The sequence below is a fragment of the Lynx rufus genome, unplaced genomic scaffold, assembly GCF_022079265.1.
Source record: "Lynx rufus isolate CCGP_SWC_20201006 ecotype Redwood Valley unplaced genomic scaffold, mLynRuf1.p SCAF_3, whole genome shotgun sequence".
Taxonomy (NCBI): Eukaryota; Metazoa; Chordata; class Mammalia; order Carnivora; family Felidae; genus Lynx; species Lynx rufus.
In genome coordinates this window covers 58,400,241-58,425,450 of record NW_025814845.1, presented here as the reverse complement: position 1 = coordinate 58,425,450, position 25,210 = coordinate 58,400,241, and the positions used below count along the sequence as shown (strand labels likewise).

Sequence of the window (25,210 nt, the reverse complement as noted above, 5' to 3'; positions counted from 1 at the left end):
GTAATTTGTGTGTTTGCCCATTGTTTGTTTTCCCCAGTCATAGAGAGCCCATTCCCTTTTCAGATGAGGACATTGAGTCCCAGGAAGGTAATTCTCCTGAGGCCACATAGCTGGTCAGGGCATTTCCAGGCCTAGAACCCACATCTTTTGATATCCAGTCTGTTGTTAGAATGTCAAAATGTCCTCCCCACCCTCTACCCCTGTATCATCCCACCCTTCAAGTATGCCTCATGCTTGCAACCTGTCCAGTTTAGATCTCTCGATGATCCTGGCAATCCAACCTTTCCACCTCTCACACATAAGAGTTTTCAGCAGACAGTAGGAGTTCCAGTAAACCTACAGTGATATTAGTATAACCACTAGGTGAGAATGAAGGTGGGGTGGGGGAGGGAGCGGGGAAGAGAGCACCCCAGCCAGCGGTGAGGCAAATCCTTCCTCCCAGGGGCAATGGGTAGTGCTTTCCCCACCATCCTGTCCCCAGATTACAACAGGAGCGGTGCCCTTCACCTCCGCCCTGGCCCAGGGAGTCCCAGCTCACAGGCTGTCTTCTCCATCTGTGTCACAGCCTTCAAGGCGGCAGCCCTGATCCAGAGATGGTACCGACGCTACATGGCGCGCCTGGAGATGAGGCGGCACTGCACCTGGCGCATCTTCCAGTCTATAGAGTACGCGGGACAGCAAGACCAGGTCAAGGTGCGGTGGGATGTGGGCCCCAGTCACTCGTGCTCTGCCTTCCAGCACATGGGCAGCAAGGGCCAGGTGCCCAGAGGGTGCAGCTGACCCGGACCCCTCCTGGTTCTCTTTGCACCCATCTCTAAAGCCAAGTCTTCAACTCTTCTGCAGCTCCATGATTTCTTCAGCTACCTTGTGGATCACTTCACCCCCAGCAGCAACCATGAGAGTGAGTATGAGCTGCCATACAGGAGGGCCTCAGGGTTGTAGATAGCAGACTGAGCGGGGGAGACACAGGGGGCATAGATCCCGTGACGGCCAGGGAAGGAGTGAGGAGGCTGACAGATAAATGGCAGCTTCTGGGTTCTCCCAGAATCACACCTGGAGACAAGAATTTGAGTGCAAGGAGTTTGTTTGTTAAATACGGGAAAACAGTCGGGCGGTGGGGAGGGACTGGGGAAGGAATTCAGGGAAGGGAAGGCAGCTTATAAAGAGGCAGAGGCAGGGGTGGGGGCTACTAAGCCAGCAACAAAAGGTGCCTGGGAAATAGTGCAGAACACTTGCCTTGGAATGATCCCACCTGAAGGCAGAGAGAACTAGAGTCTTCCTGTGTCAACTCCTGAGACTCATTAGTTGAAGGCTGCTGGGAGGGATGATAGGAAGCGTCGTTAATTCCACAGCATTTCTGGCCTGCCAAGCAGGGCCCTCCGTGGACCCAGGAAGAAAGCTCCCAGGCCAGAGACGCAGAGGCTGATGGTTGGCCCTTGCCTGAAGGACCTTGAAAGGTCTGATGGCTTCCGGCACACTGACTGACAGCACCAGAAATGCCTGTGAGCTTTTTTGTTTCACCAAGGTTTTTCCCTTTCCTTCTGCTTACAAGCCTCAGCTGCTAAATTTCTGTTCTAAGTCTGACAAATCTCAGCCTTTTAAAATTTTTTTAACATTTATTTATTTTTTGAGAGACAGAGGGAGAGAGCACGAGCAGGGGAGGGGCAGAGAGAGAGGGAGACGCAGAATCCAAAGCAGGCTCCAGGCTCTGAGCTGTCAGCACAGAGCCCGACACGGGGCTCGAACTCACGGACTGTGAGATCATGACCTGAGCCAAAGTCAGTCGCTTAACAGACTGAGCCACCCAGGCGCCCCAAATCTCGGTCTTTTAAAATAAAAGTAAAATTGGGGCATCTGGGTGGCTCAGTCAGTTAAGCATCTGACTCTTGATCTCAGCTCAGGTCTTGATCTCACAATTCATGAGTTCAAGCCCTGAATCAGGCTCTGTGCTGACAGGGTGGAGCCTGCTTAGAATTCTCTCTTTCTCTCTCTCTCTCTCAAAAAAGTATGGTCCAGGGGCGCCTGGGTGGCGCAGTCGGTTAAGCGTCCGACTTCAGCCAGGTCACGATCTCACGGTCCGTGAGTTCGAGCCCCGCGTCGGGCTCTGGGCTGATGGCTCAGAGCCTGGAGCCTGTTTCCGACTCTGTGTCTCCCTCTCTCTCTGCCCCTCCCCCGTTCATGCTCTGTCTCTCTCTGTCCCAAAAATAAAATAAAACGTTGAAAAAAAAAAAATTAAAAAAAGTATGGTCCAGGGAAAGGCTGTTTTGTATTGCCCATGGACTGCACATCTGAGCATAAGCTGTCCTACCCTTTCTGTCCTAACCAGGGGACTTCCTGGACCGCATGTTCACCGAGGACAGATTCCCCCAGGACTCTGAGATGGAGAAATTCGGTGACTATGAATCTATAGAAGTCCCTGACAATTACACGGGACCACGCCTCTCCTTCCCACTCCTTCCTGACCACGCAACTGCCCTGGTGGAAGCTTTCAGACTGAAACAGGTAAGCTCACCCTGGGAAACCTGGGTCACGACCAACTTTGTGGAATATGGAGAGGGAGACCAGACCCAACACAGAAGGAATAGCCCTGGATTTAGGGTGTTAGTGTCATGGATCCACCAGAGAGATTCCATGCCCCCTTTGCTTAGCCAGGACCTTGTAGTCAATAAGCCAGTTTTTATGCACTGAAAACTTCTCCTCCTCATCATGTAATATTTCTTTGTTCATTCATCCCACTGATAATTACTGAGCACTGCTATGTACAGACACTGTTCTGGGCACTGGGGATATAGCAATGAGCAAGACAGACACCAATTCCTGCTCTCACAGGGCTAACATTCTAAAGGAGAGACAGACAGTAGATAATAAATAACAACAAATAAGCAGATTCTGCAGTATATTAGAAGGAGATAAGAGCTATGTAAGACAATAAACTAAGTTCTGGGTAGGAGAGATGGCAATTTATGGAGTAGTCTTGGAAAGCACCATGGATAAGGTGATTTCTGAGCAAAGGTTGAAGATGGTGAAGAAACGCACCATGTGGATGCCTCCAGAAAAATGTTCCAGGCAGGACCTTGCCTGGATGGCTCAGGGACCTCAGGAAGGCCATTGTGGCTGGTGAGGAGGAGATCGGGGAAGAGTGTTAGGGGATGGAGGCAGAGAGGAGGGTGGGTGGACTTTTAATCTTCTCAAAGAGATGGGGAGACATTGGGCATAGGCTTGCTTTTTAAAATAATCATTCCGTTTTCTGAATGGAACATAGGGAGCAAGGGCTAAAGCAGGACGATCAGTTAAGGTCCTGCAACAGTCCAGGCAAAACATGAGAGTGGCTCGAAACCCTGGTGGTAGAGGCAGAGGTGGTAAGAAGTGGTCAGATTCTGGTTCTCTGCCAGACTCCAGCTCTTCGTCTCTTTCATAAGAAGATAATTCACCGCAGGAGACGTTGGGGTGGTTTCCCCCAGGATGTCAGGATCACTTAGTACCATTGACATGCGTGCACTTCTTCACACCTCTCTGAGACAAGCATGCATTTCTCCCAAGCGGAAGGCAAGGAAGGAAAGAGGAAATTAGTTCAATACTGGGGGATGTTGAAAAGCAGAAACAAGGGCGGAAGATGGGTGAAAAAGAAAGGATCCATGCATAGGGTCGCAGGGGCACTTTACCAGGGTCTTGGGGTCTTGGGTGATTGGGATCATTAGGCAGTAAAGGCGAGGCCCATTTTGCTGCATGAATATCAGTGTTGTTTTGTTCCCTCTCCCCTCTTCCTCCTAGTAGCAGCTCCATGCTCGCTATGTCTTGAATCTTTTGCATGAAACCAGGAAACACCTGATACAACTGCCAAACATCAACCGGGTCTCCACCTGTTACAGCGAGGAGATCACAGTGTGCGGTGAGAGTCAGTCAGAAATGGCTTCCCACGCTAGACACAAACAAGAAAACGCTTGTGATGGGGAAGAGGAAGGGCGGGGCTGGCGGGAGATGTGATTCTCGCTGAGAGCTTGCTTATTCGCTCCATGCTTACTGGAGTAGAGGCAGTGCAGTGAAGGATTATGGGGCAAGAGGGCCCAGACTCTGCTTTATTTCCCCAAACAATTCAGATTTGACTCCAAACTCATGCTTTCACTCAGAACACAATCCCTGCAAATAGCCAGATCCTCCCTTGTCAAAAGACAGTTTATTTCTTGTGCCTTGAGCAGCAGGCCCTAATGCCTAGCAAATTATTCCTTCCGTCCACATGTATTCTTCTTCCAGAGAGAAATACTGTCCATGATGATTCTTTCCATATCCTTATGTTTTCGGTAAAGTTTAAACACCTGTTACAGGGGTACCTGGGTGGCTCAGTCAGTTAAGCGTCTGACTCTTGATTTCAGCTCACGTCATGATCTCATGGTTTGTGAATTCGAGCCTTGCATCAGGCTCTGTGCTGACAGCGTGGAGCCTGCTTGGGATTGTCTCTCTCTTTCTCTCTCTGTCTCTCTCCCTCTCTCTCTCTGCCCCTCCCCTGCTCTCTCTCTCTCTTTCAAAATAAATTAATTAAATTTAATTAAAAAAATAGACATCTGTTACAGACTGAGGTCCCACATCTTCACTTAGGGGTTGCAGACTGTCACACGCCGGGATTGTAAACTGGCACCTCGAGGGCCACGTGCAACCTGCAGCTAGGTCTTGTTTGCCCTGAAATATTCTTAAATTTTTATTTATTTTATTTTTTAATTATTTTTGAAAGTTTATTTACTTATTTTGAGAGAGAGAGAGAGAGAGAGAGAGAATTCCAAGCAGGCTCCAAGCCATCAGAGCAGACCCCGACATGGGGCTCAATCTCACAAACCATGAGATCACGACCTGGGCCAAGAGCCAAAATTAAGAGTCCGATGCTTAACCAACTGAGCCACCAAGGTGCCCCTTAAATTTTTAAAATTATATTATTTTTTTATTAAAATCTTTTTTTAAAAATTCAAGTTAGTTAACATACAGTGTAGTCTTGGCCTCAAGAGTAGAACCCAGTGATTTATCTCTTACCTATGACACCCAGTGGTCATCCCAAAAAGTGCCTTCCTTAATGCCCATCACCCATTCAGCCCATCGCCCCACCCCCCTCCAGCAACCCTCAGTTTGTTCTTTGTATTTAAGAGTCTCTTATGATTTGCCTCCCTCCCTGTTTTTATCTTATTTTTGCTTCCGTTCTCCTATGTTCATCTGTTGTGTTTCTCAAATTACACATACGATTTAAATCATATGCTATCTGTCTTACTCTGACTGACTTATTTTGCTTAGCATTATACACTCTAGTTCTATCCACATTGTTGCAAATGGCGAGATTTCATTCTTTTTCATCACCAGGTAGTATTTCATTGTATGCGTGTGTGTGCGTGTGCGTGTGTGTGTGTGTGTGTGTATACCACCTCTTCTTTATCCGTTCATCAGTCAGTAGACATTTGGGCTCTTTCCATAATTTGGCTATTGTTGATAGTGCTGCTATAAACATTGGGGTGCATGTGCCCCTTCAAAACAGTATTTTTGTATTCTTTGGATAGATGCCTAGTAGTGCAATTGCTGGCTCGTAGGGTAGTTCTATTTTTAATTTTTTGAGGAACTTCCATACTGTTTTCCAGAGTGGTTGCACCAGTTTGCATTCCCACCAGCAGTGCAAAAGAGGGTTCCTCTTTTTCCGCATCCTCACCAACATCTGTTGTTTTCTTGAGTTGTTAATTCTAGCCATTCTGACAGAAAAAAATTTTAAAAAAATTTTTTAATGTTTTTATTTTATTTTTGAGAGACAGAGAGAGAGAGAGAGAGCACATGTGTGCGCAAGCAGGGGAGGGATAGAGACAGAGGGAGACACAGAATCTGAAGCAGGCTCTAGGCTCTGAGCTGTTAGCACAGAGCCTGATGTGGGGCTCGAACCCATGAACCATGAGATCATGACCTGAGCTGAAGTTGGATGCTTAAATGACTGAGCCACCCGGGTGCCCCAGAAAAATATTTTTTTAATAAATTTCCAACATTTGAAAATTGGAGAATTCATATTAAAATTGACATTTTCAACACCTCTTGAAAAATCTCCTAACACTGGCCCATAAATAGCGGCTTCCTACTTCAGATGGGACAAAATCTCTCCAGTGCTCACTTGAGTTTGCATCCCTGCACTGTTCTATCCTATTTTTGCTTCATTTACTGTTTATTTATGATAATCATGTAGAGAAAAGATACTGTGTTTTCTTCTTCCAATATTAGCTATCCCTGCAACAAGGGAAGTTAATATTTATCCCTGTCTTACATATGGAAAAAAGTAACCATAACTTTGTCAGATTTTTCTGGGTATTTTCCTTTTTATAGTAAAAATGAGACACAGTGGTAAGGACCAGTAAAAACTGATATTCTTTTTCTGTCTTTGTTAGGAGATTTACATGGCCAGTTGGATGACTTAATATTTATATTTCATAAGGTATGAATGTTTAAGATCCTGTCTTGCTCTGAGGCTTATTTTGGAAGTATCTATTAACCAAATGCTTAAGTATTGCTTGGATTTTTTAAATATTACTTTATCTTTTTATTTTTAAAAAATTTTCTTTTATGTTTATTTATTTTTGAGAGAGAGAGAGAGACAGAGTGTGAGTAGACGAGAGGCAGAGAGAGAGGGAGATGCAGAATCTGAAGTAGGCTCCAGGCTCTGAGCTGTTAGCACAGAGCCCGATGTGGGGCTCAAACCCACGAACCGTGAGATCATGACCTGAGCCGAAGTTGGATGCTTAACCGACTGAGCCACCCAGGCGCTCAAAAATATTACTTTAAGTCATTAAAAAAATAATACATAGTAGCAAATATATAATATAAAAGTCAGTACTATATTATATTTTAGTATATTTTTGTAAACTGTTTTAAAAGTCTGAGGTTAACAAAGAATCCTTACTTAGTGATTGATTTTTTTTCCAAATAAAGAAAATTGTTGATTATCAAAGCAACTGAAAGCCATTTTCCTGTCCATATTTAGTTATAAAATGTAGAACGTGTAGCAGCATACATGAATGTCCTATTAATGTAATATTACTTTACATATATACTGTGCTTCCCAAAGCATTTTCCCACTTATTGTATCCTTTAATCCTGAGGAAACTGACAGCTATTGTTATTATTACTAAAGATATTGTGGCCAGAATTTAAAACTGGCTTTTGGATCACAAGCTTGGTGTCCTTTGCACATACCATATGGCAACACTCTGGCTTTGTATAAAGCACTTATTTCGATGAGCACGCTAGAAAGAAAATATAAGACCAATAAAAAAATACTTCCATCTTTTATTGACAATTCACATTTGGAGAAGAGCCAGAAAGCACAGAATTGGTGTTCGATCTGACGTAACTGTCAAATGCCCATTGGCTTGACCTGATTTCCTATTCCCTTCCTTTGTTGCCACTTCTTGGACTTGTCTTCTTTTTGGGAAGAATGGCCTCCCGTCACCAGAGAGGGCCTATGTCTTCAATGGTGACTTCGTTGATCGAGGCAAGGATTCAGTAGAGATCCTGATGGTTCTTTTTGCCTTCATGTTGGTTTACCCAAAAGAGTTCCATCTTAATCGAGGAAACCATGAGGACCATTTGGTGAACTTACGGTAACAAACTCAAACACACTTGGGTATTTGATGTTTACTTGTGATTGAAAAGTTACTTTGTCAGAACTTCTTATTAGATACCTTTTCAAGTAGTTTTCCAATTTTTTAAAGGAATACACAATATGTAACATTAAAATATTTCTTACAAACCTACATATTATCATACTTTTAATAAAACCATTAAACGTTTTTCCACATATCCATACTCTTTATCATATGAACAATAAAACTCACTGTAGAAAAACTAAGAAATACAGATAAACAGAAGGAAGAACGTTAAAATATCCCCTAATTTCTTGACCCAGAGTTAATGCTATAATTGTAAACATTTAGCAATTATTCCTCTTTTCTATATATTTGAGTCTCTTTTCTATATATTTGAGTATATGTATATAGTATATGAATTCTTATAAAAATTCAATTATACCATAAGTGTTGTCATTAAATTTAATATCTAGTTTTGCTTCTAAATCTAGATACGGCTTTACCAAGGAAGTGATGCATAAATATAAGGTATGCTGCCTTTAAAAGCAAAAGTTTTTCTTAGTTCAGATAAGTTAAGTGTATCACTTGAAAATTATTATCTTCTTAATATCATTTTTCAGACACATGGCAAGAAAATACTAAAAATACTGAAAGATGTTTTCTGTTGGCTTCCTCTGGCCACTCTGGTTGATGAGAAGGTCCTGATTCTTCATGGCGGAGTGTCAGACATGACCGACCTGGACCTCTTGGCTAAACTAGACAGGCACAAGGTATTGGCCAAGTAATGAAATAGTGCATATTTTTACCATAATTTAACCCAGTTCATAATAATAACAACCCAGTTCATAATAATTTAACCCAGTCACTGCCTACATAAAGTCAATGTCATTTTGCATGCTGACTCCAGGTGACTTAATAAGGGCTGTTAAGGAAGCCATGAGGGGCGCCTCAGTGGCTCAGTTGGTTAAGTGTCTGACTTCAGCTCTGGTCATGATCTCAAGGTTCGTGGGTTCGAGCTCTGTGCTGACAGCTCAGAGCCTGAAGCCAGCTTCAAATTCTGTTCTCCCTCTCTCTCTGCCCCTCTCCCACTTGCGCTCTGTCTCTCTCTCTCTTTCTCTCTAAAAAGTCAATAAACATTAAAAGATTAAACAAACAAACAAACAAGGAATATACATCTGGGCTCAAGGAGCAAGTGTGCTATGATCCATTAGTGATGTTTCTATGGACATGATAGTGGGGAGTGGCAGCTAGAGCCATCTGTTTGGTATCCCTGACCTAGACAATTCTAATAAACACCCCCATTCAGTGTACCTGAAGAGCCTCCACCTCTCAAATAACTCAGTTAAACTCAACAAATGTTTTAAGTGCGTACTTCATTCAGGGAGGATGCTATTGGCAGACAGAAAAATGATGATCAATTTCGAATTAAACTCAACAACTATGGTTAAAGTGCTTACTATGTGCAAAGGAAGTGGTAGGGGTGATACAAAGATAAGCAGAGATGGTGCCTGCCCTAAAGAAATTTACAATAACCAGCAGGAGGAGGGAGTGAGAGACAGAATGCATTATACTCCCATATTAATACGTCTCTATTTCCTGTTTCACTTTGGAAGTAAAAATTTAGAAAACAAGAATTCTGTTTTCTTTTAATCATAGACTTTTAACATTTGAATGGTGTCTTATGGCTTCTGAACTCCCAGCTGCCCTTTCCAAAACACAGGAATCCCTACTACGACATCTTTGACAACATTTGCCTAAGCAATTACTACACAAGCTAGTGTGCTCTGGGCAACTCTAATTAATATACAAGTCTTTGTGATATGAGAACATAAATGAAAGAGCATGGCTTTGGAATCAGACAGACTGGATTTGAATCTGGGAACATGCAGCACTTGGCTGATATGGCAGCTGTGTTTTACCAGGTTATCCAAGAACCAAGCCTTCTTATGTCTTGTTATTCTGCTGTCCTTAGCGTGTCTTTCCTGAGCCCTCATCTTATAGGCCAAGATAGCCTGCCACCACATCTGTATTCCAAGCAATAGGATAGGGGGAGGAAGAGGGGAAGAATATCCCTGCCCTTTAAAGACACAGGAAAGAAGTTGTATACATCTCTTCTGCTCTCATCCCATTGTTCAGAAAGTAGTTACATGACTACTCCTTGCTGGAAGGGAGGCTGGAAATGCAGTCTTCTGGCTGGCTGGCCACATGCCTAGCACAAAAGTTAGGGTTTCCATTCCTATGACAAAGAAGGGGAAAAGAGATGGGGGAGAATGGTAGTCTCTGACACACAGATACTGAAGTATGGAACTGTGTTCTTTTTCCCTTGAGTAGGTATGGTGAGTGGTTGGATAGGCTAGAAATGGATAAAAATTCTTTTCCTGCTACTTATAGTTATAATACCTTGAAAAAGTTATTTAACTTACTGTAACCTCAGTTTCTGAATCTATACAATAGGAGTGTGAATGATTGTACCATGGATGTTGTGAGGATTAAATGAAAATATATGTGCATGTGCCTTACAAAATTTGTACTCAATAAGTGGAAATAGTATTAACTACATTTGGCTGAAGTGACAGAAAACTTCAAACAACAATGCCTTGTGATTATTTCTTCCTTCTGTAAATAAACACTGGAAGCAAGCAGTCCAGGGCTGGTAGTAATACCACAAAGTCACTAGAGGCCCAGTGTTCTGCTCTCTTGTTGCTCTACCATGCTACATCATGGCCCAACGTGGCTACTTGAGCTCCAGCCATCACAACCATATTCTAGCAGCATAACTTAGAAAGTAGAAGAAAGGCATGTTTCTTCCCTCTAAGGACATTCAGTTGTATACAGAATTTTTGTTCATATTTCTGTTCAGAATTTTGTCATATGTTAACATCTAGCTGAAAGGCAGGTTGGCAAGTGTAGTCCTCATTCTAGGTGGTATCTGTAAGAATCTGGGTTTCTATTGCTAAGGAAGAAGAGTAGACAGATGGTAGGGTAGCCACACACTACCTTAGTCTGCCCCTGTTGCTCCCCACATTTTCATGCACACCCCGCTCATCCCCTCCCCAATGGAGTCTACACTCAGGTCTCATCCAATGATTGCATCCAGTTCAAAGCCCAAGGTTTCTGGATTCAAGTCCTATTTGTCAAGGTCTGCCTATGGCCCTTTGGGGTCTGGTGACTAAAAGATGATTTCTGTGTCGCTGCTCCCAAAAACTCAGTGTTGGAAGGGGGAAAGGAAACTCCTTGGAAGAGGTGGGGGAGGGGACGCCTGCAACGTTTTCAACAGCTTCCTCCAAAACCTTCATTATAAATCCCCTTTCTGCTTCTCCGTAATCTCAACCCTTTCGTGTTCTTTGTGGAAGAGAAGGTGCCCAAGGGACCTAAAACCAGCTCTTAGTCTGCGTGATGTCTGGCACCTTATTTTTTTTTTAATTCAAATATTCTGTTCTGCTGCATCTATGTCTATGTATGGAGGTAGAGACAGCAAGTCACGATAAAGCAGATGATCTCATGGGAAGAATCACATTTAATGATGTAAACAGGAGAAGTAGGAACTTTGGGGAAAGAATGCTAAAGAACAGTTTGCCTTCTGGAGCTTAGCAAAAAGCTGACTTCCCAGTAGTTTGCAAAGCTCTGGGGAGGGGTGACGTAGCCATTTGTACCAAGTCCAGGAACCACTTGGGAGGAAAACACAAAGTAGGAGCTCTGGAGTCAGATTTCTGGGTTCAGTCCTGGTAATGTTTTAGTATCTCTGCACCTCAGTTTTCTTATCTGTACTATAAATGAGGATGCTATCTCACAGGACTGTGAGGGCTAATTGGTTAATTCACGTAAAACTAAAAATGAGGATGCAATCTCATGGTGGTGACCTGAGAGCTAATCAGTGAATTCATGATAAGTACCCAGGATAGCACCTATTTACCAAGGGCCCGATACATAGTAACACGATTATTCTCCGTAATAATCAAAGTTAGGGATGCCTCTGGGGGATAGATTAATAACTTCCTTGAAATAAAGTTATCTGGGGGTCAAAAGGGGACTGACGGTCTGGCCCTCACTATGAGTTGCAACACGATGAGAAGGAGAGGGGGTTATGACTCTGTTTACATTTGGTGGCCTTTCACTCTCTGTGGCCAGGGGCTGGGGCTGCCTGGGAAGTCATCCAGTGCTTGTCCAAAGTTAGAGAACACCTCTGTTCCGTTCTACTCAATCTGGATGCCTCTCGAAATATCATTCAGGTCCTGCTGACCCTCTCTGAGTGTCCTTCCCTGTTCTTGCCCCAAGAACAACTCAACATCTTTGTCTTCTCTGGACATTTTTAGATTGTTTCCACCATGAGGCACAAAACGAGAAAGGAGAACGGGAAACAGGTGAAGAAGGAGGAAGCCAACCAGAAGAGCTCCGCAGGGAGACCCACCCCGTGGTTTCTCCCCCAGAGCCGCTCTCTCCCCGCTTCGCCCCTTCGCCTGGGCTCCCTCCAGGCGCACAGAGCCGGCCGCTCGTCCAGCATTCCCTGCGGCGCCCCCCGGGACGCGAAGGAGCTAGCCCGGCAGGTGCGGCGCTCCGTGGACCTGGAGCTGGACAGGTGCCGGCAGCAAGCAGGCTTTCCTGTGAGCTGGGGGGAGGAGGAGGCCTCGCCGTGCACGCCAGAAGCGGATTCAGGAGCAGAGGAGCCGCTGGAGCCCACGCAGGAGGAGTGGAGGCAGGTGGGTTGTGACTGGGTGCTGCCCCCTGGAATGTGGCCGTCTTCCGGAGGGGGCTTTTAAAAAACAGAACAAGCCTCTTCCCTCCATGTAAATTCGGGGTATTTTTTCCCACCCCCTTCACTCTCCCCCCGGGGTTAGAACACCCCCAGAAGAACTTTAGTATTTGCTTCATGGCTCATATGTTTCAGAGTTTGAAAGAGCACAGGGTGATGTGGCTGATGGGCTCTATTGCCTGAGCAAATTTGGTTTAGTGACCTAGCATTGTTGGGGTAGGAAGGTAAGCCATGATTTACTGGGTGCTATTATATGATGTTTTGTGTTGCGTGTGTCAGAAAGATGGCCATTGCAGCTCAAGGCCAAAAGGGTTAGGTCAGCAACTTCTGTCCTTCTCTGTTATCAGGCAAATAACGGCTTTTCCAAGATCTCCAGAGATGTGTCCTATGGCCACCCCTCACTGCAAGGGACGCTGGGAAAGCACATATTTTGCTAGGCACAGTGCCACCTCAAACACCTCATCAGAGTTCTGTTAGCAAGGAAGAAGAAGGAAAACAAATACAGAGTAGGCACTCATGGTGTTTGCCTAACTATGACTCTGGCAGCCAAATGCAGGGCACATTTCACTGGGGCAAGACTGTGGCAGGGAAGCTTGTAATCCATGTGGTGAGTTTGTGCAGTAGTGTTAGCAGAACGATGTGAACTTGCTGGTGTTCGACCATTTTTGACCTATAAAAATTGCAAGTTTTTTTTTTTTTTTAATGGTTCATCTGGTAAAGAAAAGGAATTCAGAATTGTTTTAGAGCTAAAATTAGCAGAACGGGCTGATTGACCAGATGGAGGGTGGCGAGAAAGAGGAGTCACAGCTGACTCTGAGGCTGGAAACCTCAGAGAGAGAGATGGTGAGTTTAGGCTACGTTCTCCCTGCACTATCGATCTGGGCTTCAACATCAGCTTAGAATGGAAATTTAAAAACAAACAAACAAACAAATAAATAAATAATTTTTTTAATTTTTTATTTGCAAATGCTGAGGGGCACCTGGGTGGTTCAGTTGGTTGAGTTTCCGACTTCCGCTCAGGCCATGATCTCCTGGTCCATGAGTTCGAGCTCCACGTCGGGCCCTGTGCTGACAGCTCAGAGCCTGGAGCCTGCTTCGGATTCTGTGTCTCCCTCTCTCTCTGCCTCTCCCCGACTTGTGTTCTCTTTCTCTCAAAAATAAATAAACATCAAACAAAATTTTTTTTTAATGCTGACATTACTTTAAGAAATGAAGCATTTGATTGCACATTCTCAGGACCACACCTGATACCTGTGAATGCTGGAGGAGAGATTGTATTGCCAGGCCCAGATGTCTGCCTTCTCTTTGGGGCAAATGTCCAGGAGCCTGGAGCACTGGGGCTCACTGAAGACAACTGGCTCTGATCAAAGCATCTACCAGAGCAGTTCCCTTTTAATCTGTTTTACATGTTGAGCTTTCACGTGAGACTTACTTCCAAGAAAGTGGGTACAAGCTTGTCAAACAATATGCACATACCCATGCTCATTCCATGAATAATAAAAAGATTCTGAAACCTCAGGGATTCAAAATATAAGCATATGTCAAACATTGATTATGCAAAAAATTATTCCCTTATTTTTATTCAAATATCTGTATCCTCTTCCTTTCCTCCTCCTCCTGTTACTCCTTTTCCTTCTCTTCCTCTTCCTCCTCCTCTTCTCATAGGAATGACTCTGAATCTCTGTCTAGATTTTAGGAAAGAAACCATCTCTTGGTCTCTCCAGGTGGTAGATATACTGTGGAGTGATCCCATGGCTCAGGAGGGCTGTAAGGCCAACACTGTTCGAGGAGGAGGCTGTTATTTTGGACCCAATGTGACAGAACGGTTGCTACAGAAATACAACCTGCAATTCCTGATCCGCTCACACGAGTGCAAACCTGAAGGCTATGAGTTCTGCCACAGCCGCAAGGTGGGTGGGCCATCTGCAGAAGCCCACGAGTGGTCCATATTGCTCCTCCCAGGCCTGGATGAGCTCAGGCTCCTGCTTTCCCACAATCCACTGTGTCTTGTATTTGTTAGCCACTTGCTCAAAGCGACTAGGTCCTTTACTGTTATTTATCCTTGGCTCTCATCGCCTCTTTAAACCTCAAAATTCGATTGCTACCACCACTCACCAATACCCTGAGAGGAGAAAAAGGGGCAGATACTGTCCCATCTTGTGGCTAGAAATATGGCCTGGTGCTTTCCCAGGCACATCCCTACTCTGTAAGTCACGTTGCTCACTGGCACGTATTTCAAACAACAGTACAGGGTAACAGGATTTCTGCACTGTGCCCCAGGCAGGGATTCAGGATTGTTTGTCTTCTCAGGAGTGCACTTAATGTCCTGTCTGATCTTTGGACATCTTAATCCTACAATGTTAGCCTAGCCCAATGCCACTAGGATGAGAGTATTCCCACAAAAACTAACTCTACAGGAGAATAACAGCTTTCCATGTGGGGAAAAAAAAAGATCAACTAATCTGAGAAATGTTTGGTTAAACAGTTATACAAGTTTCTCTACTGCAGGACTTCTGAGAACCATTAGTTTCCTATATTCCTTGTAAATCTCCAAGAAGAAATACACTGTCTACCACTTCCCAATATAGTGACAATGGAAACCTTTTCCACAGAGCATCTCAGGAGGCACAGTACTCTGTAGGAAACTCTACTTTGAGGCCTCATACCAGCTTTGATAACTGGCTTGCCAATTGTAACGACCCTTCCTAATTTATCGGTTCCAGCTTGCCTCTAAGTTGAACCAAATGAAGTGTTTTCTGTTACCCCTGCTATTGAACTTGGGATAAAAATGTGAAGAAAACATGTTGCGGATGTCCTATCAGAATCCAAGTTGTTATTACTGGAGCCACCACTCCTGCCCTACCAGCATTGATGACTTTAAAAAAAAAAATTTAAAAGATCTGTAGGCGAGGTCAAGAAAGAAGAGCAGCTCCTGAAATTGGGTTGGGCCCTATCAGATTGAGAGTCAAGAGTTCTTCAGCGAACCTGAACGCCTTTCTCTCTCTGTTTTGATTTAGGTGTTAACCATCTTTTCTGCCTCCAACTACTATGAAGTTGGCAGTAACAGAGGGGCCTATGTCAAACTGGGGCCAGCCCTGACCCCGTACATCGTGCAGTATCAAGCTAACAAGGTGACCCACATGCTGACCATGAGGCAAAGGCAAGACTTTTTAATGAATGATTTTCCGAAAACCAGAATGATGGTGTTTGTGGAGCCTTTGAAATGTCAAACATCGTTACATTTATCCACATTCTAAGTGAAAATTCAAAATGTAGCTCTGTTAGCAGTAAGGTCTACAATAGACATTCTAGCAGGGGCCTCTTCCTTCTCCTCCATACACTTGAAGATCTGTACCGACCCGTCATGAATGGGAGTAACAAATTTGTTGCCTGCAGGAGTTACTCTCAATGGGCACATCTTGGGTAAAGTCCATGTACCAGGCCACTGAGTCTTTCCAGGGCCACTCTTCTGTTTTCTCTCATCTTTAAAGGGTTTGTGTTACTCCCTAAGCCAGAGCCGAAGGTTCTTTGCTTTCAAGGGGTTTGACAGATGGGTTTCAGTTCACACATTTGTTAGCAATGCCCTTTTCTCCCTGGGAAGGAAGCATATAATATTACTTAAATGGCTTCTGTTGAGATGCTTCTGAATTCTAACCTTAGTTGTCAGCTTGCCACACACTAAGTGCTATTATAAAGAAGTTATATGTAGTATCTAACAATGGACTTAAGAAATTCATACTAATTTCAGTTTTATAGAAGAGATCATTAAAGAACACAGATGAAATCAGCTAGCCCATGGTCACACAGCTAATAACACAGTGAAGGCAAGCCTTGATACAGGCAGTCTTGTTTCAGAAATCACATACTTAACAGACACACAGGATTGCCTCCTACCAGGAAGATGGCCCCAGAGTATATAAGCTGCCAACAGATACAGTTTTAGTGCTACTGAGCAAGCTTCTCTAATTATCAGAGGAACTAATTAGAAATCAAAGTTGACATAAACCCTGGAAAGAGAACATACTAATATTTACCATCTGCCTTGTGTGAGTGCTATAAAAGTGCATTATTTTAAATCACTCTTGAGTTACTAAATATGAAGAGTTATTAAACACTTAAGTTATTAAAAAAAAAATCAAGGCCAGACTCACTCAAGAAGTTTTATATGAAAATTTAAACTCATTAAGTGATAGTCAAACCCCCTGTGCAGCAGAATCATCTGTGGAGCTTTACAAAAAAATCAGCCGCCCTAGCCTCCGCAGCCCCACCAAATTGGAATCTTCAGGGGTGGGCCCCAGGCAACTGGAACACCACAATTCCATATGGTTTAGGTACATATGGAATCACTACAAATGAAGTCACTGTAGGGAATCCTGTAGAGAGTATGTTTTAGTAATATAATCAAAGAGCTCTTTGAGGGGCACCTGAGTGTCTGTCATTTAAGCATCCAGCTTCAACTCAAGTCATGATCTCATGGTTGTGGGTTCAAGCCGTGTTGGGCTCTGTGCTGACAGCTCAGAGCCTGGAGCCTGCTTCGGATTCTGTGTCTCCCTGTCTCTCTGCCTCACACCTGCTTGTGCTCTGTCTCTCTGTCTCTCTCAGAGACAGATGTTTAAATATTTAAAATGTTTAAACATTAAAATGTTTAAATGTTTTAAATGTTTAAAATAAACATTTTAAAAAATTTAAAAAAAAGAGCTCTTTGAAATATTCATTGATTATATTAAAGCAAGTAAACATCATCCAATTTACCCAGAAGTCACTTGTCCGACAACTTCAACTCCCTGGAGTGCAGTGGACACATTAGATGTCTCTGACCATCTATGATTGATGTCTCAATGTCCATAAACTCAAGATCATGTCTTTTTCTTAGAAGAGCCCTCATTCAGAATCCATTTACTTTGGGTTTACACCCATGTCTCACAATAATAGGTCAAGATTGATTCCTGGTCCTACCATGTATCAGCTATGTGACCTTGGATTACTGACTTTGTAATGGGCATAATAATCAGACCTACCTCAGTGGGTGTTGGAGGATTGAGATAACCATGCAGAGCTCTGCACTTAGTTAGTGTTCAATGTTTCTGGCTTGATGTAGAAACCGAGAGCCTTATACATCTAGACAGCTCCCGAGAGCATCACTATACTACAACCCTGCATGATAATGACTGATGACTGCAAGTTAGTAGAAGATAGTGTAAATGCTTTGCCAGACCAGTGGTTTGTTAACTTTTGGAGAGAAGGGAGTCCCATACTTCTTTTAACCTTTGATGAAACAGTGAACTCCCTTCAGAAAAAAACAAATAAATTCACGTACCCATACGATTTGGGATGAGTTTTGGGCACTTCACGCTCTACTAGGGGTCTGGTGGAGTCCACTTAAGGTCTATTATACTAACCACCTTAAACTGCAAGGAAAATTTTCATCAAGCATGATTAAAACTCTGTGTGTGTGTGCACGTGTATGTGCTCACATGTGTGTGCGTGTAACTTTTAGCTGTTGAAAAGACAGGATATCCGGTCATAATTTATAGAATGGCTATAAATGAGGCATTACAAAGTATATATTTACCTTTATCTCTTTGTATCTTTTTATTGATTCAACTACAGATATTTATTGAACACTTACTTGGGCAAAGTGCTATGCCCAGAATTACCCTTTTGATCCAATAAGAATGAGAAAACTAAATTAATGTTATTTTGTTATTCAAAATCTGGCCTTGTGCCTATTTAACATAATAATAAATTATAAGGAAAGCATATGATTATATTAGAAGATACCATTTACTGAGTGCTTTCAATGTGCTGGGCTTTCTTCTAAGTGCTTTATATGAATTTACTTTTTTAATCTTCACAATAATCCTGTGAGGTAGGTGCATTTTTAAGAAATGTTTATTTATTTATTTATTTTGAGAGAGAGAAAGAGAGAGCAGGGGAGGGGCAGAGAGAGAAGGAGAGAGAGAATCCCAAGCAGGCTCCATGCTGTCAGCACAGAGCCCGATGCGGGGCTCAAACTCACAAACAGTGAGATTATGACCTGAGCAGAAATCAAGAGTTGGATGCTTAACCAACTGAGCCACCCAGGTGGCCCGAGGTAGGTACCATTTTTATCCCTATTTTTCCCTTGAAGAAACTGAGGTGCAGTGCAGGTAGCTAACTTTACCACAAAGGTGGTCTTTTTCCAGAACTTTTGCTGTAACCACTCTTCTGCACTGGGTAGGACACAGCAGGTCCTATTTGTCCATGGCAGGGAGGAGTGGGAGGGCAGTGGGGAGAAATAAGAGATGAAACTCTTTGTTCAAAAACTGAGCTCTTCTCCCCAAAACTGAGTTCTAGGGAGGTTGAGACATTAAGAAAGAGAGAGGAGGAATGTGGTAAAAACAAAACAAAACCCCTCACTATTTCCTCTATGTTAACTTTTTAAAATGTTTCTTTTCATCTCCTGTCCCAGGATTAGCAGAGTAGAGGAGTCAGCTCTGAGAGCTCTGCGGGAAAAGTTATTTGCTCATTCCTCAGATCTTCTTGGTGAATTTAAGAAGCATGATGCAGATAAAACTGGTAAGACTCAGAAAATAAAATATTCATAGAAGAAGGAAGCTGAACAACAACAACAACAACAAATCTGTCTTGCAGAAGTTATCAAATCAATATTTGTTGAATTAGTGGTAACTAATTGGGGCACCTGGGTGGTTTAGTTGGTTAAGCCCTGATTTTGGCTTAGGTCATGATCTCTTGATTTGTGAGTTCGAGCCCCTCATCAGGCTCTGTGCTGAGAGCTCACAGCCGGAGCCTGCTTTGGATTCTGTGTTTCCCTCTCTGTCTCTGCCCCTCCTCCACTCATACTCTGTCCTTCTCTCTCTAAAAAACAAATAAACATTTAAAATATTAAATAATAATGAACTAATATAACCAAAGGACATTCTTTGACTAATTTCTTCATTTTATTCAACTTAATGTTCCAGTTATCTTTTCTAAATTTTATAATTCCAAGCTTTTAACAGAATGTGAATGTAGCTAAATATAGATGGAGATGGTAAAAATAAATGGAGTCAAGGGGAGGGTGACAAGGCCAGAACTAAGCAAAAAGCAATAGGTTTGGAAGGTTAGAAGAACATATCCAAGATTTGCAAAAGGTTAGTGATTTGGCTTCTTGTTATTTAGTGTGTACGTATCTGTTCTGTGCTCTGTTATTAAAGCTAGAAATTTTGTCTTTGCTCAACTTAATGGAATGTCTAATATACATTGACCACACATAGCCTTATTAGAAAATTAGTAACAGTCATAAATACATAGCAATATGTGTTCATATACATATCAACAACCAATGCTGTGTGTGTATATATATATATATACACACACACATATATATGTGTATATATAATGTATATATCTGTTCATATATATAATCATGTATAATATCTGTATATGTATATACATATATACATATATATGTGTAATATCTATTCATATACATAACAAAAACCAATGCTGTGTGTGCGTGTGTGTAAAGTTTAGGATATTATATGGGAGTGTTGTGTGATTTTTCAATTGTTTTCCCAGGGTTAGCAAATAAAAACAGGGTAACTAATTAAATTTAAATTGTAGATAGGCAACAAACAATTTTAAGGTCTAATAATGTCCCGTGCAATATTTGGGCCATATACTTTGTGGTCTGTCTGAAATTCATATTTAATTGAGCATTCTGTATTTTATCTTACAACCCTAGTTTCCAGTGTACTCGACCTTGACCAACAAAAATAGTGAGAGTGCCCATTATTTCTATTACCTACAGACAGCAAGAAGTATGTCAGGATAGAAAGGCATGCACTCTGGGCAGTACACTAGACTTATAAGTGACAAGTCAACAAATTAGCTCTTTCCTGTAGGTTTAATCACCCTTAGTGACTGGGCAGAAGCCGTGGAGTCTGTGTTGCATCTAGGACTGCCATGGCGGATGCTGAGGCCACAGCTGGTGAACAGCTCAACGGATAACACATTGGAGTACAAGTCCTGGCTGGAGGATTTGGCCAAAGAACAACTGAACCGTGAGGTAATGGTGTGAAAATGGTGGATGAAGCCACACTGTGGGCCATGAATCTCCTTATGGAGAGCTTTGAATCAGAAATAGTCAAATATTGAGAGCCCAAAAAAGAAGATGGATGAGAAAAAGGAACTATTTGTTGGGTTTCTATATGTCAGGTTTTGTGTTAAGCAACTTACATATGCTGCCTCAGTTTATCCTCAAAATACCTACCCCGTGAGGCTAGTATTATCAGTCCCATTATACCTGTGAGAACACCTCTCACGAAGCTTCTAAATTGTAGAACTGGGACTCAGACCCAGGTCTGCTGACTTCCTTGGCATTATGCTGCTTCTCCCACTAAAATAAAGAGAAAGATTTATTCAATAAATACATATTGAATGTTTAATGTACGTGAGGCCTTGAGCTAAGTACTTTTTTAAATGGCTTTATTTCAGTATAAGTCACATACCATATAATTCATCCATTCAAAGTGTATAATTCATTGCTTGTTTGTTTTTTGTATATTCACTGGTATGTGCAACCATGCCCATGGTCAATATTAGAACAGTTTCATCATGGTCTAGGTACTTCTTAAACCCTTGGGCTATTTGGTAGTCTGAAAGGGTTGGGGATAAAATATCTTCAGTTTTTTCAACTGTATCTTATTGTCAGGGTTGATTGTGTGTTCCTTATATATTAGGACAAGCCTAAACAATAAGATATAGAAAGAAAAATGTCTTTTCTTTTGTAGAACATACAGTCAAGTTTGCTGGAAACACTGTATCGAAACCGATCCAACCTGGAGACCATTTTTAGGATCATAGACAGTGATCATTCAGGTAAAGGCATGTATTATCCTATCACTTCTGACCCATAGCAAATCTTTACCTCCCAGCCTCAGTCTCCTTTCTGGCTATTTAGCTCTCTCCTCAAGCACTTTGGGAACAAAGTAAATAATTATTATGCTTATAAATGGCAGAAACTAGAAAAGTGTTTGAACAATATGAGCAATCCATATAGAAGAGAGGTAGGGCAGAAAAGAATGAAGACAAACTGAATGAGAACTTCTCAGGAAAAAGAGTGGTTAGAAGATGTAATATCCCTATAGTCACATCAAAGATAGTCATGAAGTAATGAAAAGTGTCGAGAGCAGAAAGGCTTTTTACAATCTCACTCCCAACATATTCTTTTTAAATTTCTGATTTTGGTAATTACAGATTCACAAGAAATTATGAAAAAATGTATAGGAAGGTCTTATATACCCTCACCTTTTCCCCCCAGTGGTCCAAAGGCTTTTTTCATTGTCATTACTCTTTCTCCACCTGTTTTTTTATGTAATTCACAAACCATATAATGTGCCCATTTAAAATATTCAGTTCACTGATTCTTGGTATGTTTATAAGGTTGTGTAACCATCATCACTATCTAACTATAAAGCCTTTCATCACCCTAAAAAGAAACCCGTACCCATTAGCAGTCACTCTCCATCCCTGTCCCTTCTACACCAGCCCTGGCAACCATTAATCCACTTTTTGTCTCTAAGGATTTGCCTCGTCTGGACATTTTGTATAAATGGAATGACACAGTATATGTGGCCTTTGGTGTCTGGCTTCTTTCACTTTGCATAATGTTTTCAAGGTTCATCCATGTTGTAGCATATACAAGATCTTCGTTCTTCTTTATAGCTGGACCATATTCCATTGTATGGATATGCCACATTTTGTTTATCCATTTAACAGTTGATAGACATTTAGATTGTTTCCACTTTGGGGCTGTTATGCGTGATGGTACTGTGAACATTTATGTACAACTTTTTATGTGAACATATGGTTTTATACTCCCTTGAATATGTTCCTAAGAGTACAATTGCTGAATCATATCATAAAACTATGTTTTACTTTTTGGGGAACTGCCAAACTGTTTTCTACAGTGACTAAAGCATTTTACATTCCTGCTAATGTTTGAGGGTTCCAATTTCTCCACATCCTCACCAGGACTTGTTACTTCCCACCCTTTTTTATAGCCATACTACTGAGTGTGCAGTATCTCATGGTTTTGATCTGCATTTCCTCAATTACCCATGACATTGAGCATCTTTTCATGTGCTTATTGGGAAATTGTATATATTCTCTGGAGAAATGTCTGCTCAAATCCTTTGCCTATTTTTTTTAATTATTCATCTTTTTGTTGATATATATATATATATATATATACACACACACCATTATCAGATCTATGGTTTGCAAATATTTTCTCCAACTTTATAGGTTGTCCTTTCACTTTTTTGGTAGTTCCCTTTGATGCAAAAAATTTTTTAATTAAAAAAAAGTCAAATTTATTTGTTGTTGTTGTTTGTGCTTTCCGTGTCATATCTAAGAAACCATTATGTAATCCAAGGTCACAAAGATTTACACCTATGGTTTTTTCTAAGAATTTTAAAGTTTTAGGGGCGCCTGGGTGGCGCAGTCGGTTAAGCGTCCGACTTCAGCCAGGTCACGATCTCACGGTCCAGGAGTTCGAGCCCCGCGTCGGGCTCTGGGCTGATGGCTCAGAGCCTGGAGCCTGTTTCCAATTCTGTGTCTCCCTCTCTCTCTGCCCCTCCCCCGTTCATGCTCTGTCTCTCTCTGTCCCAAAAATAAATAAACGTTGAAAAAAAAATTAAAAAAAAAAAAAAGAATTTTAAAGTTTTAGCTCTTTCAGTTAAGTCTTTTATCCATTTTGAGTTAATTTAAAGAAAATTTTTTTTATTGTTCATTTATTTTTAAGAGAGAGACAGAGTGTGAGTGGGGGGGGCGGGGGCAGAGGGAGGGAGACACAGAATCCGAAGCAGGCTCCAGGCTCTGAGCTGTCAGCACAGAGCCCAACCTGGGGCTCGAACTCATGAACCATGAGATCATGACCTGAGCCAAAGTTGGACGTTTAACCAACTGAGCCACCCAGCCGCCCCTTTTTTGAGTTAATTCTTGCTGGCAGTGCAAGATAGGGGGTCTAGCTTCATTCCTTTACATGAGGGTATTGAAAAAACAATTCTTTCTCCACTGAATGATCTTGGAACCCTTGTAAAAAAAAGTCAATTGACCATAGGTGTATGGGTCCAAAAGCTTTTTATAAACAAAATAAATTATGTTTGGGATGATTTAATGCATGGTTTCTCAGCAATGGCACTACTGACATGTTAACCTGAGTAATTCTTTGTTTTGGGGTCCATCCTGACTACTGTACGATATTTACCAGCATCCCTGGCATTTACCTACTAGATACCAGTAACACTCACCCCCACCCCGGTCATGACAATCAAAAATGTTTCCAGAGGAAGGGAAACAAAATTGCTCCCATGGGTGATCAACTGGTTTTATGCCACTCCCTTGGGAATTTAAACTAGATACAAGGCCTTGGGTATCTTTGCCTGTTTAACAGTAAGGAGCAGGTTTCCTTGTAAGAATGTCAGAGGAAATGAACATTGAAAACTAAATTGACTCATGCAAGGCACCTGAGTGGCTCAGTCAATTAAACTTCTGACTTCAGCTCAGGTCATGATCTCATGATTTGTGAGTTTGACCCTGCATCGCGCTCTGCGCTAATAGCTCAGAGCCTGGAGCCTGCTTTGGATTCTGTGTCTCCCTCTCTCTCTGCCGCTCCCCCACCCACGCTCTGTCTCTGTCTCCCCAAAATAAATAAACTTTAAAAAAAAATAGGCAAAAAAGAAGAAAACTAGACTGACTCACTGAAGTGACTTCCTCTCTTTGGTAAGGGTTCATCTCACTGGACGAATTCAGGCATACTTGGAAGCTGTTCAGCTCTCATATGAACATCAACATCACAGATGACTGCATCTGTGACCTTGCACGGAGCATTGACTTCAACAAGGATGGCCACATCGACATCAATGAATTCCTGGAGGCCTTCCGCCTTGTGGAGCAATCCTGCTCAGAAGGCAATGCCTCTGATTGCCCACAAACCACAAACACTAATGACAATGGCTGCAGCAAACCAGGCACACACTAAGAGCAGCCTGGTGTTCATCGCCCACGGTGCCTCATAACCAATACTGCACTTGTCGCTGGAATAGCTCCTTTATTCTCCATAGATATGTGGAATTTTATGCTGAGAATTTGCCTACCAGTGTGCATCAGAATCACCTATTTGGGTGTGTGTGGGGTGTGTGTGTGTGTGTTTAAATATATAGGTAACCCATCCTCGTCTCAGAAGTTTCACAAGGTAAGACCCAAGTATAAATATTTTTAAATTCTGAAGTCTACCCCAGTTAAGAACCACTGATAATTCAACCCCCTCATTGTTTTCATTTTATACCTTTAACTTATTGTTTTTAAAATGTTGTATTGAGGGACACCCGGGTGGCTCAGTTAGTTAAGCAACTCAGGGTCATGAGTTCAAGTCCCATATTGGGCAATGCGCTGGGCATGAAGCCTACTTTAAAGAAGAAGGAGAAGGAGGAGAAGGAGGAGGAGGAGGAGGAGGAGGAGGAGGAGGAGGAGGAGGAGAAGAAGAAGAGGAGGAGGAGGAGGAGGAGGGGGAAGAGGAAGAAGAAGAAGAAGAAGAAGAAGAAGAAGAAGAAGAAGAAGAAGTCGTCTTATTTTTTTTAATGTTTATTTATTTTTGAGAGAGGGAGAGTGGGGGAGAGGCAGGGAGTGATGGGGACAGAGGACCCCAAGCAGGCTCCATGCTGACAGCAGAGAGCCTGATGCAGGGCTGAACTCATGAACCAGGAAATCATGACCTGAGCTGAAGTCAGATACTTAACTGACTGAGCCACCCAGGTACCCCTTATTTTTTTTAATTAAATGCTTATTTATTTATTTTGAGAAAGAGAGTGAGTATGAG

General features: G+C 42.3%; 1 protein-coding gene across 1 annotated transcript in view; it reads left to right on the top strand.

Moving 5' to 3' along the window:
• PPEF2 (protein phosphatase with EF-hand domain 2) overlaps positions 1–24,724 on the top strand; it is a 40,616-nt gene extending 15,892 nt beyond the window's left edge. Inside the window, exons 4-18 of the mRNA XM_047092011.1 lie at positions 566–693; positions 844–901; positions 2,327–2,502; positions 3,775–3,889; positions 6,399–6,445; positions 7,444–7,610; positions 8,087–8,123; positions 8,216–8,365; positions 11,909–12,292; positions 14,070–14,255; positions 15,363–15,505; positions 18,797–18,903; positions 20,232–20,395; positions 21,120–21,207; positions 24,120–24,724. Of these exons, the coding sequence (XP_046947967.1) occupies positions 566–693; positions 844–901; positions 2,327–2,502; positions 3,775–3,889; positions 6,399–6,445; positions 7,444–7,610; positions 8,087–8,123; positions 8,216–8,365; positions 11,909–12,292; positions 14,070–14,255; positions 15,363–15,505; positions 18,797–18,903; positions 20,232–20,395; positions 21,120–21,207; positions 24,120–24,373 (2,204 nt within the window). The 3' untranslated portion in view covers positions 24,374–24,724. The remainder of the gene's footprint in view (positions 1–565; positions 694–843; positions 902–2,326; positions 2,503–3,774; positions 3,890–6,398; positions 6,446–7,443; positions 7,611–8,086; positions 8,124–8,215; positions 8,366–11,908; positions 12,293–14,069; positions 14,256–15,362; positions 15,506–18,796; positions 18,904–20,231; positions 20,396–21,119; positions 21,208–24,119) is intronic.
• Positions 24,725–25,210: the final 486 nt, after the last annotated feature.